This window comes from Melanaphis sacchari, unplaced genomic scaffold (genome assembly GCF_002803265.2).
Source record: "Melanaphis sacchari strain LSU unplaced genomic scaffold, SCAv2.0 Contig9_pilon_pilon, whole genome shotgun sequence".
In the NCBI taxonomy this organism is placed as follows: domain Eukaryota; kingdom Metazoa; phylum Arthropoda; class Insecta; order Hemiptera; family Aphididae; genus Melanaphis; species Melanaphis sacchari.
The window spans coordinates 295,290-308,941 of NW_020271711.1; the positions used below are offsets into that span (position 1 = coordinate 295,290).

Here is a 13,652-nt window from a genome sequence, read left to right on the forward strand (position 1 = left end):
GTACCTATTATGCTACTAAATAAGGACGTCAAACTCGTTAATCAAATTATTGGTTACTAAAGTATTTATATATATTTTTTTTAAATTTAATAATAAATTTATACAAAAATAATAAATATGGTTAAACACATTATTATAATATTTGGATATTTGTATTACAATTGAATAAACTTTTTGTTAGATGTATGTTAAATAGAATATAATTGTTAAAAAATTATTGGTTAAAAAGACTGAATGTTATTAATATTCAAATAAAAAATTGGATTAATGTAATTCACAACTTCACAAACCATTAGCTAGTTCTATTCAAAATAAAACAAAAAAAGATTTAAATAACCAATAAGATTTGAATTTTGAGTTTGACAATCTTGTTTTACAGTCTTTAATTGTATAGCTAAAATTTGTAATAGTTAATTGTATTCTTAGATTCATACCACTTTTAGAAATATTTATACAATGATGTATGTGTAATTCATACACAATTACACTATCGAAAACTATTTGCGATTATTAATTATGTTATTAATTTTTGTTTTTTTCTATTTCTTGTAAGACGTAATATTGTATAATTACCAAAAACCTAGTCATTTTTATTAAACAAATTTAGTAATTTATTGTGTCACTGTGGTGCTTCTAATCAACTCTAGTTAGAATTTTTTTTTTTTTTTTTTTTTTAATTTTAACTAATAGTTACAATTAAGTTTAGGGAATAATTAATTATCTATCACAAATTTTTGCAAGTTTTATTTTTTATATTTTTATTTATTTAGCTTAATTTAATAAAAAATACATTACATTATTATTGAAATGTAATTAAAAATATTCAAATTACATTAATTGTACTGTTTAAATGTAAGTTACTAGCAGTTGACTGACGAATCATTAATGTATTTTTCTTTAATTTATTGAAATGTTATTAAGAGCTTGGAGACTATTATTATTTATCTTTTTTTGTGTTTGCTTAAATAGTAATTTTCAAACTAGTAGTTTTGCACTAGGTTTACTCAAATATAATTCACAGAATATTGTTTTTGTGATTTTTCTCTCATGTCATATAGAACATTTATGAAAATAAATACACTTACATTATATTAAAATTATAATATTTATATGTATTATTTTAATATTACCTTATATAAAAATTATGTACATGAACACATATGTTTTTTAAATGCATTGTGTCTAGCTTTATTATTTTAAGTGGTTACATTTTTATTTTTTTCAATAAATAAAGTAGCCAAATATTCTTTAGACTTTATGCAGTTATTATTCTTTTTCGATAAAAACCTTAATTTTTTCTATGAATTATTAGTTTTGTTTAGTAAGTATATTGTACAAGATAATTCAGGTTTACTTAAGACAAATTGGTTAATAAAGTTCTAAGTAAAAGATTCCAACATCACTATTATAACTTATTTTTTTATTTTATATCACAAATATACATATTCTGTAATCATATTTTAATTGTTGTATAAGAATAAATAATATAAATATTATTTTATATAAAATTAATGGACGGTTAATTCAATTAATTACAACATGGATAATAAATATGAAGTACATGTGATGTATATTAATTAAATAACTAACATATTTTTTTTTTTTTAACAATTAAGACAAGATAATCGATTAGATAAATATAATCGATACATATATTAATTATTAAAACAATTTTAGAGGAACCTTTTGATGCATGTTATTTTAAGGATATAAATCGGTTACAAAGTATGAGACAAACCTTTTCTTTGGAGGGTACTGGTGATACATAGATTGCATACGCCATACATTAGTACTGTCCGTCATATCTTTGGAATAGCCATCAGAAGATGGCTGTTGAAGAGGTTGAGTAGACGGATTAGTGTTAGCTGGAGATTCGTTGGATTTAGATTTTTCTGATCCTGGAGTGGTTTGTGATGGACTGTTTTTTTGATTATGTTTCAAAAAGCAATTTAATTTGGGTGGTAACTTACTTAATGGTATCTTGCATATCACAGATGGTTTTAAAGTCTTTTGGCTTTTTGAATCTTCAGGCATTTGTGGAATAACTGGTGTAGGAGATATAACACGTTCATTATCATTGGGCATTGCTTTGTTTTTATAAACTACAATAACCCCGCCTTTGACACCTTTTGATATTTCCCCGCTTTTGGCACCACCAGCTTTGCGTCGTGTTATAAACAGCTTCCTTAAAGTATCATTCTTATTCTTATCGTATACTTTAGTTCCTTCAACATCAATTTTGGGCGGACTTTCAGTAACTGTTGATATAGGTGGCGGACTAAATTCTACATCAGAGAAGTCTGAATCTGCGCTGCTTGAATTCGAACGTGTTGGACGCAGAACAGCTCTGACTCGAGCTACAGGTTTTTGTTTTTGGGTTTTTTCCCAAAATGGTGTTTTTTTTACTAAATAAGAAAAATTATTTTCAGTGTCTTTTATTCTACTCTTGCAGTCACTATCTGTCCGTTTTTCAGATTTACTGCTAGTTGTTATCACTTTTGAATTTTTACTATCTGGTGGTGGACTTCTTCGTTTTTCACTTATCTGTACTGGTTTAGGCGGTTCATCATCTTCTGTATCTGATGAGATCAAAGGTTTTGACTTGATTTTTGATAACGGAATAGGTTTTGCAATTTTTTTTGAACCCTTCTTTCGACCTCTTTTTTTCACGATCGGATCTTTAACTGATTCCTCTTTTTTAATTATCACTGGTGTTGATTTTTTCTCCACTGATTTAACAGGTTTTACAGAAGATTTTTTGAGATCCTTTTTCTTACTATTCATTATTGCTGAGTTTCTCTTGAATATGATCGATACTTGCTTAGATGATGTATGTGAACGAGTATTATAGGACAAATTACTCTCACAACTCCTGTCACGAGGCCTTTTCTTTTTATTATCTTTGTCTTTAGATGATAAAGATGAAGAAGATGATGAATTAGGTTTGCTTTTTTGTTTATCACTGTGTTTAGAGTTTGAGTCTGGCATTTTTGACAATTGTTTATCGACTTCAGATGGTTGTGTAGGAAAGTTTGGACTAGATTTAGGATCCGTCATTCCAGCAGATTCCTCCAGTTGTGATATCCTGGTCGTGTTGTTTGTGTCGGGTGTACTCTTTTTCAAAAAGTTTTTCATATACCACTTAGGTTTTTCTTCCTGTTCCTCCTGCGGGGGCGGCAAAACAGCCGCTGGCGGAACAGTTTCCCTCTTCTCGTCGTTGCTCTCGGTATCACTATAGCTTTTATCTGAACTGCTTTCCTAAATAAAAAAATGAATGTAAATAACAATATAATAAAACAAATGTATGGAACAATATTACCAAATTCAGCAGTGTTGGGCAAATAATTTCTAAAAAGTAATTAAGTTATTTTACTTGTTACTTAGATATAAATATAATAAAATTACATTACTCGTTACCTACTCAAATAAAATTGTAATGAAATTACTTGACTTTTCAAATAAAAAGTAACTATGTTACATTCTCGTTACAATTTTAATTTTTTTAATTTCTTAACAATTATCATTCTGCCAAGAAATAATGTAACTCGAAGTATATTACCTACAGTAAAAATCTATATTTTAAAAAGATGTACAAAAATAATGTGTACAGTTAATCATAAGTACATAACAATATTAATTACCTTTAACTATTAAAAAATAGTACTAATTAGTTGTACTTATTAATAGCAATTACTAATTAGATAATTATTAGGTATAACGGTAAATCCATACTATAGATAATCATGGAAACGTTCCATATAAGTACATATTTAGAGAAATCAAATTAAATAATAAATTTAATTAAGTGTTCCTTGATTTACGGTACAATAATTAGACATGTCAAAATCATAGTGGCGAATTAAAATTAAATATAATATATATATTAGATTGGTATACCTAATACAGTAATATTCGCTACCACATTATAGACATATTTTCAAAGTTTTTTTTTCACAATAGATAAAAAATAATCCTAAACTTAAATCAACCTTTTTACGCTTATGGTGCATTTCTTATAACTATACAGTTTGACGGAACACCATAGTAATAAAATAGTAAAAAGCAGAGAAAAAGGCATTTTTATTATTGTTATTATTATTATTTTTTATTATTAATATACTGTATAATTAAAAATTAATACCTAATAACAATATACGCATATACCACGGTTGCGGCACATCTACAGCCAGTTTGAAGCACACTTGTGTGCCGCAGAACACCGGTTGATGCATAATAGTAATAAAATAATAAAAAGCAAAAAAAAAAAGAGGAATTTTTATTTTTATAATTAATATACTGTATAATTAAAAATTAATACCTAATAAGTAATAACAATATACGCATATACCACGGTTGCGGCACATCTACAGCCAGTTTGAAGCACACTTGTGTGCCGCAGAACACCGGTTGATGCATAATGGTAATAAAATAATAAAAAGCAAAAAAAAAAAGAGGAATTTTTATTTTTATTATATTTTTTATTATTAATATATTATTTAATTAAAAATGAATACCTAATAACACGATACGTATGTACCACGGTCGCGGTATACCTACAGCCAGTTTGCGGCACACTCGTGTGCCACGGAGCACCTGTTGTAAAACACAACGGTTAAACTATAAAAATTAGTTATCAAATGTAATTTCCATTACATTCTCGTTACTTGGAAATAAATCAAAAGAAATTACGTAACGCGTTACACCGTTACGTTACTAGCTTGTTTAATTGTCCAGACTCGGCTGCAACAAAAACAAAAAAACTTAGTGGCGGGATAAAAACTGATGTTACTGCGTACGGCAGTTGCAAAAGAAATGTCACGAGACATGAAAAAAAAACGAACATGACCTAAATGATTCGGCGGCAGTGGACGAGCTACTGATGCGGCCGAACCCCAGTGTCACCAACATAACTATAGCAAAATAATAATAATATTAAGTAGCGCACAAATGTCTATATTATACTAGATAATGACCTCCGCTAATTTTGTAAAACCCAAATGTATAGTCTTGTGACAGAATAACCAGAAAAGACACTTTGAGCTCTCAAAATTTTGTTCAGTTTGTTGGAATATTAGATTATCCATTAATTTATCAAAAATGTAAAATTCTTTTTATCTAGTCACACTGATTTTCTAATGCTTACATACATTCCAACAGGTATTGCAAATCTGTACTCCATAAGAACCCGAAAACTCAAAAATGTCCTTCCTGGTATTTTGTGGTCTTATAGTTAATCCGCCATTTTTTTGGTTGACAAAATATTGTATTATTCGAATGTTAAATATTGTTTATTTACTATTTTGTAAGAATTAAATTTTTTTTCAATAAAATTTGTTACAAATTTTACTGCAAGTGTATAATAATAACTGTTTATTATTTCATTATTATTATAATTATATTGCCAGAATCTTATGTTGCCAGGAATATATTTACGCTTTTAGCACAATTTTTTCCCTAGAAAAAAAAATCGTCGGGGGCGGGGGTTGATCAATTTTTACATATCAGTGGTCAAAAAATAAAAAAGGTAGTTAGATAAAAAGTCTTGGCCTAATAAATCTTATTTTTTATTAATAATAATATTATTTTTCTAGCGAAGCGCCTCCTTAACAATTTGGCGCTCGGGGGCGATTACCTCCTTCGCTCCTGTATGTTGACTTAGGAAATTTAAAGATTTGAAACTGGAAAATCGATGCATTTTTTTCGGTTAATTTAATCGGGCTTATTGTTTATAAACACTTAATTATAAATATTTTCTCATAAATTTCCTATTCAAAATGAGGAATTTATTAAATTGTGGGTAAATGCTATTAATAAGAAAAATTTCAACCTAATTCAGTGAAGTCATATTTGTAGTGTGCATTTCACTGAGAATGATTTTCAAATTAGACCAGATGCTGACCGATTATTATTGAAACTGAATGCTGTACCTTGTTTCCTCCATTTCTTACTTATTATCAAAATTAAAATTAAAACCCAAGAACACCACTACTTTTAGAACTAATAAGATCCTTATTTCAATAGGTAGGTAACCTGTTCTATTTATTTTTCATAACTTACCTTTTAGATAAATCATAACATTTCAATTATTTCAACTCGTACTTCATTATTCCTGTGAACTTTAATATACTACCCTTAAGACTAGTGTTATTCAGGTGATAGTGTTCTGTGTAATATTATTGCTAATTAATCATATAATAAACCTCGTATACGTTAACAGTCCATGAACGCAGGTCATAAGTTTCTAGGACCTGTAAAATATAACTTGGAAAATTGTATTTGTATCGATTCAACAACCCGGTTCTCTAAGACTAATTCGTGTAGTGGGGATAGCTAACCGACTACTCTTTAACTGGATAGAATTAGATATAAATATCGACAACCACTTGATTTCAATAAACCGGATAAATGTGTTGCACCGTGAAGATTTAAGAAAAACAATACTCCACTTTTTATAGACCAGGACGAAAAATGCTAGATATCAGTTTTCGTAATATAAAAACTACCTAGTTCGGTATCTATAGTCTATTTGGAATAAGATCGTACCTCGGCGGTGGCTCATGCGCAGAAATCGGCCGCCGAGGTACGATCTTATTCCGAATAGACTATTATAGTATAATATAAACATCTGTGAAGTAGCGTTAGAGCACGAGCAATGTCATGGATAAAAGATATTACACTATGACCATTACTATGATGATAACCGTAAAAATTTAGATTTAGATTTACAATACTAAAATGCTATGTAATATGTATACCAATATTATACACATATATAATCTACTATCTTTTATAATCTATCAAAGTTCAATCAATTTTAAAACCGTTTAATAGTGATTAGAAACAAAAAAAAGATAACGACACATTTCTGCAAAGTGATAGTAAAAATGATTGTTTGGAAATATTTTCCAAATTGGTAATTGGGATAGTTTTATCATCAGAAAAACAATTTTAAATATGTCGGACTTAAGGACTCTAAGTTACATTAATTTTTGCAAAAACCTTGTAAATGAAAATATCATTACGAGTAAAAAACTTTGAAATATAATAATATACGTAAATAAGTATTATGTATCTAGAAGTGATTTCAGTGGGTGAAAGGGGCGCCTCCCCCCCCGTAAGTTGTGTTGTTTTATTTAGGAAAAAATAAAGATATTTCATTTCATAGTAAAACTAATACGTTTGGTATAAGAAGTAGTTTAAAGCGCAGGGGGGGATTAGGTTTATAGGCGGATGCAGTCAAAATAACGGGGAGGGGGTGAATATTAAAATTTATATAAACGTGTAAGTGTGTAAGTTTTACTATAAAATCAAAAACGCAAAAAAAAAAAAAAATTATTAAATAATATCTTTATTTTTTTTCTAAATAAAACACGGCTTACGGGAAGGGGCTGCCCCCCCACTGCTAAATTCGCCACTAGGTAAATTAGGTTAGCTGATGACTATAAATTATTTATTTTTAATATTCACCCTCCTTCCCACTCCGTTTTCCGTAGGATCTGTCTATGCATCTACCTATGAATAAAATGTTCTTGAATTATAATATACGAAAATGAATATTTTTATTCATAGTTTAAATACTATATAATTTTGTTTTATTTTGAACCTATAATTAATTTTATAAGAAATATCTAAAGAAATTTCCATGCCTTAAACATATAATATAATATAATATTGAATTATAAATTATAATTACTAAATTAGATTGTAGTTAAATAATTCAGTTACTTTAATGTTTTTACAAATAATAAATTTATATTTTATATCTTAAAAATAAACAGTAAGTTGTAATTTAAAAGTATATAATAGTTCATTTTAACGTAAAAATATTAATTTTAAAAATTAGTTGAAAATAATATTTACTTTTTTGTATAATTGACTTTGTTGAACTTTGGCAATATTTGAAGTTATAATTTATAATGCAATTGTGATAAGGAGTTAATGATGAAATTTTGTTGTAAAAGGTCCTTCCACAATAGTTCTATATCAATTAGAATAGTTAGATAATATTATATTCAGGGTTTTAGTTACGCCATTACTATTATAGTATAATATATATTTTTTAAATTTTAAAAACGTAGCAGAGAGTTAAAAGAGTTAATAGGTACAATCATTGGCGCAACTAAACATTTGAACAAGGGAGTGCTAAAACTCCAATTTTTTTTATATTACATTCCATTTCTATGTATATATTAAAATTGACTTACTTGATAATGATCAATAAACATCATGTTTTTGTTTATATCTCTAATTTAATGAAATTATCTATTATATTTGCAAGCTCTCAACTCTCTTTTGAAAACCATAATTCAAAGTGGCTTATAATTGTATCTAATATAACATAAAATGCATGAGAACACCAATATTTGTTTATCGTAATTTATTTTACCTTAATTATAGATATATTTTTCTTCAGCATCAGTTGTAATAGAAACATGATAGCTTTTAAGTTTAATAGATTCTTTTTGAATTCTTTTAGATGCAATAACACTTAAACAAATTAAAAATAATAATTCAATAAATTTCAAATATATTCCATACAATAATTATGTTTAGGAAATTAGGAATAAAATTATAAATCATATGATATATTTACATGACAATATTATATTTAATAACATTTTTACTAACCAGGTGTTTTAAATGAAACATCAATGTTATGTTTTACTGAAATATCTATTACTTATTCCATAAAACATCAAATGATTTTTCATTTTCCATATTATTTATTGTTTTTATCACAGTACTTATTTCAATAACAGTATTTCTAATTGTACTTTTTTTTTTTGTAATTTTTGACTCAAAATATTTATGATTCCTAAGACTTCTTCAAAATTTAACAAATATATAATACAAATAACATTTTCTTTAACATATGCAGAAGACCTTTTGAAAAATGTCTCATAAATATACTATACTTGTGTATTATATGTATATAAATATTAATATTAAAATACTTGTAATATATTACCAATTGCTTAAGTTACTTCTTTACTTGTATCTTCATTTATTTAATTTTATAAAACATTTATTATTATATCAAAACTATTATGTATTGCTTTACAATTTTTAAAACAACACAATCAACGCGTTTTACATAACGTAGAAATCTATAGTGATTTTATTTGCATCGATTTCTGCAAATCTCTTGTAATAGTTTATCTTTATTGGGTCGAGAAAAATGCATATAGACTGTTTCTAGAGCATTAAGAATAAGGTATTTGATTCCTGTAAAAGTAAATGATTATAAACAAGAATGAGTACATAATAACATAAATTGTAATGTAATAAAAATATTATAGTTAATATTATAGTTAATAAAAATGTATAAAATATAATGTAAGTATTTATTATTGTTTGTAATGCACCTTAATGGTTCTACAAGTATTTGTTACAAATTTCTTCAGATAAGATTCTATTATTCTAATTTGAACATCTGATGTGGATCCTGACATAACATTTTATGTTATATCATATTATGTTTGTGCCAGAAGAAGAATATCAGAAAAGCAGAATTTTTTTTAAATAGAAAAAATTTTAATAATAATATGTTTGGCTCCTCTACTATTTGATATATTATAATATCCAATAAATTGTTCACATTCACTATAACTATTAGGAATTATGTATCTAACACATAGTGATAATTGTTCTGTTTTATTAGATTTAATAAAAAAAAAAAAAATGTATGAAAATAAAATTATGTAAAAGTATATTAATATCTCATTTCTAAGTAATGAAGTATTATTACCTTACTTCATCACACGTAAACACATAGTGGAGTACACCCCAAAGTCATTTAGTTTTCTGATAGTATTTATTATCATATATGAACAAAATTTAATCATAATTCAACTTGTATAGTTAATTTTTCTGTAAAAAAAATCTAAAATTTCTTTAATGTTCTTGGCAAATAATGTACAAAGCTCTTTAAAATTTCCCGTTTTTATGATTTACAAACTATAATACTATAATAAATGGTAATAAAAAAAAACTTAGTATCTTCCTACCTGTATTGGAAACTGTTGATTACTTTTCATCATGACCTCTTAGAGCAAGTACCTGTTTAGCACAAAAGAGTGTTATATTTACAAAAATTTTCATGTATAGGTACTGTCTATTTTTTAAAATTTCATTTTTTTTTAGCAGTTGATAATTGAGTTATAATAGTACCAGTCAATTTTGAACTTTTATAACAACTATTATACATCATAGTTGATGTTAAATGTTGAACAGTTTTTGAATGTTTGAACAATTTTTCATTTAACTAAAATAATAAATTAAACTATAAAAGTAAAAAAACTATATGTACATAGTTTTTTATTAATTTAGTTATTTTACTTATATTTAATATGTTATTGTTATGTCTGTAACTTCTAAATAATATTATTTTTAAGTTATATAAATAAATATCAATACAAAAAATATAGTTTTCTCCAATAGTTGTATCCAGTTGTAATTAAATTTTAAATTTTTCAATTCTTTGCGAAACGGATGAAATTAAAACAAAAATAACATTTCAAGATACACAATATTCTAGCAATCCATGTTCACTACAACATAAAACATTAAAACTTTGAATCCGCATTCAAAATTTTGTTTCATTCTTATTATATTTAATGATTAATTATTTAATTTTTATTTACTTGAAGTTTAGGTTGCTTTGGGCCCAAATTAATATCACTCAAATCAACTGTTTGACTGTTTGTTCAAATTTAAAACATATTTTTTTGTCGAACGTTTACATCATCGTCATTATGTTCATCATGTTGTTCATGTTACATTTTGTTTGTTTTTGATTCATCGCTATGAGTTTCGACAGTTTCGTCTAAATTATTTTTTCGTATTGATGTATTTAGTTTTATTTTGTTTTTAACATTAAAAATCGAATACATAATTTAAGTTAATTCAACAATTTCTTTTTGTCAATTTAATTAGTACACAGTACACACTACATAGTATTAACACAGATAGTACGTAAACACTAAACAGTTAACGTACTGTAACGCACTGTAACCAGTGAAATTTAAGACTGTGCATTTAGCATTATATCATATCACTTGTATGCCAAACATCATCTTAACGAAAATATCTGTTTCTTGGGGAATACCCGAATACCAGATTATATTAGTATTTAGTATATAACTGATTGAAATATAACAGAATTATAAATATTATATAATATTATTGTAGTACAGAAAATTTAAAATAACTTGAGCGAAGCGGTAGTGCTTTCTTATTCTACTAAATTTAAATCAAAATTATAAATAATAAAATGTTTTATTATAAAAAATGTTATTGTGTTATAATTGTAATTCGAACAATTTTTTATGGAGTGCTAAAAACCCAAAGCATTCTCCCTAGTCGCGCTAGTAGGTAGTTAACGATACTTGAAAAATTACAAAAATTTATGAATTACAAATATTTTGTAATAAAAAATTTATAAATTCTTTAACTTTTATAGCTAGGGTTTGAAGATTTAATAAAATGTTTCTCATAAAGATTTAATAATGAAGCTAAAAAATCTAAAAAAAATTATAAATATAATTATTATTTTTTTTATAGATAATTTTAGTTAAAATTGTACTAAATTATGTATTTTATCATGCCCAATTAATACTTTCCAAGTGCCTGTTGAATAATTTTAAAATGTAACGCTTATTAACAGAATGAACTATGAAGATGTTTAAATATCTCACAGTAAACTTGGTGAAATAGTACCTATTATTGAATCGAAAAATAATATAATAATATACTCTAGTATAAATATATATTAAAATAATTAAATATAAATAATAAAATAAATGCAATGTTTTCGATAAAATTAATCAACCTATCCCGTTATACTAAAAGTAAAATAAATGACTTTAATAGGTACCTATATCAAAAAACATAATACTACGAGATTTAATAAACTTAGTGTTACTTGGTGCCAAACGTTTTCGTTCAAAATCGTTTTTCATTTACAATGATATAATATCGATAAATTCAAATTTAACAATGACACACTCGATATACCTATTGTACAGCAGACCAACTGAGCCGTATCCGTTTGTTTACTTTTTTATGATTTAAACCTTTAATTGATTGACCTTAAAATGAAATACGATTATTATTATGATAACTATATAGGGAGTTATCGAAGTACTATACATTTTACAATAATTTTTTTCTTTTTATACACATCTAATATGATTCAATAACATTTTTAATCTAATTTAATTTGCTATTTTTGATGTCCGTCCCGAATTTGCTTGACGAAATTATGGCAACCCTACGAGTCGAGCAACCAAATTTTCATACTATGAAAAGAAAAACATTAACAATGCAACGATGTTTTTAATTTGTTGATAACACTAATACGAGAAAAGTTCTTATCGTTTCAAAATTCATTATCTTTGTTTTTCAAACTCGTATAAGTTTTTTTGTAGTTCCGATTTCGAAAACATAAAAACGATGTTGTACAGTCCAAGTTTTCTTCCCAGTCTTCTTAGTTCTTACTAGCATAAAGATTTGATTGCTTAACTTAGGTCTTAGACAATAATCTGATTGGTTCTTGAGCGCGTGAAACAATTTTTACTACGTTTGTAAGACTAACACATGCGGGTGAAGCGTCCTCGTAAGTCGCTTTTCCTTACATGTCTTACTAGTAGTACTCAGACTAGAAATACAATATATTAATATAATATACGTATATATTATATGTGATCGAATTAATAAACCAGGTCTATAAACAGCAAAATTATGTAATCTTTAAACCAATAATTAGACATCGACGATTTCATTTTATTTATTCAAACTTGTATTGCAATTTTATTATTATTAATTCATAACTATGATATTTATTTTGTCTATACATTATACTTCGTAATTTAGGTACTATTTTAGTGTTTACAAACTATTATTGTTAATTTTATTATTTATATGCAAAATAATACTATATATAATATATTATGTAATTCGGTAATTGAGCCTGACTCTTTGAAAACTAAATAAATACATATTTCCACATCCATTTCGAGGAAATAGTGGCATAGTTTTTAAGATGGTACATTATTTCATACCTTCATGACATAGAATATTATTATAATAATTAAATGCATAATTACTTACTAGTTGAGCTTATTAGGTGATAAAAATCCAGACCCTAATACCAGGTTTCGTAAGCTTTAACAAAAAGTTAGTTAAAATTTTAAAAACATGGTCCCTTAAACATGATTTAGTATTTTAGTAGCCCACAATTAGTTCATTAAATTTTAGTGAACTTTTAAATCAATCAAATTTTATGTGAGTCAGCATAAAATAGCTATAGCCTACATGTTCATGAAAAAGTCTATCAAATTTAATGAATCAAAAAGTTTAAAAATTAAGTTGTTATTATTATTATTATTATTATTACATATTATGTTATGCATACAAGTTGAACGTTCAATAAAATAACTCTTTAGTATTTATTGATATTATAAGTGTTTAAAAAGGAAATTTAAGTTATAATCATTTACTAATAAAGCTATTATTTTGATTCATTTTAGAGGATACCTTAAACTTTTAAGTGGAATATTTCTTAACTCTACTTGACTAAGTATTCATTTTAGCCCAAAAAATATATTAAAAATAACTATTTTGTAATATAGCATATTATAATATTTTAATAA

At 25.8% G+C, this 13,652-nt stretch overlaps 1 protein-coding gene and 1 long non-coding RNA gene across 4 annotated transcripts; both read right to left on the minus strand.

The window, feature by feature from the left end:
• Positions 1-1,650: 1,650 nt before the first annotated feature.
• Positions 1,651-8,690, minus strand: LOC112603238 (AF4/FMR2 family member 1-like). Of its 3 annotated transcripts, none has more exons than XR_003115151.1 (5): positions 8,629-8,690; positions 8,387-8,487; positions 8,205-8,328; positions 7,861-7,978; positions 3,171-3,258 (listed from the first exon to the last, which is right to left on the minus strand). XR_003115151.1 is itself a non-coding variant. In XM_025351729.1 (4 exons), the coding sequence occupies exons 3-4, from the start codon at positions 8,226-8,228 to the stop codon at positions 1,702-1,704; spliced, it is 1,581 nt and encodes a 526-aa protein (XP_025207514.1). In that variant the 5' UTR covers positions 8,229-8,328; positions 8,387-8,487; positions 8,629-8,690; the 3' UTR covers positions 1,651-1,701. The 3 variants fall into 3 exon arrangements, 1 of the variants encoding a protein (XP_025207514.1); XR_003115152.1 differs by lacking the exon at positions 3,171-3,258 and adding an exon at positions 6,068-6,248; XM_025351729.1 differs by lacking the exon at positions 7,861-7,978 and having other exon boundaries at positions 1,651-3,258.
• A 362-nt stretch (positions 8,691-9,052) lies between these two features.
• LOC112603276 lies at positions 9,053-10,981 on the minus strand. The gene is made up of 3 exons (XR_003115154.1): positions 10,644-10,981; positions 10,008-10,059; positions 9,053-9,225 (listed from the first exon to the last, which is right to left on the minus strand). It is a non-coding gene; the product is annotated as an uncharacterized LOC112603276 (long non-coding RNA).
• Between the last annotated feature and the right edge of the window lie 2,671 nt (positions 10,982-13,652).

Excerpts from the sequence above, each read along its gene's own strand:
- LOC112603238 (XM_025351729.1), bottom strand. The coding sequence starts at position 8,228 with ATGATGTTTATTGATCATTATCAA. Across the intron at positions 3,259-8,204 it reads TGTTTATTGATCATTATCAA|GAAAGCAGTTCAGATAAAAG; the intron begins GTAAGTCAATTT and ends TTTTTTATTTAG.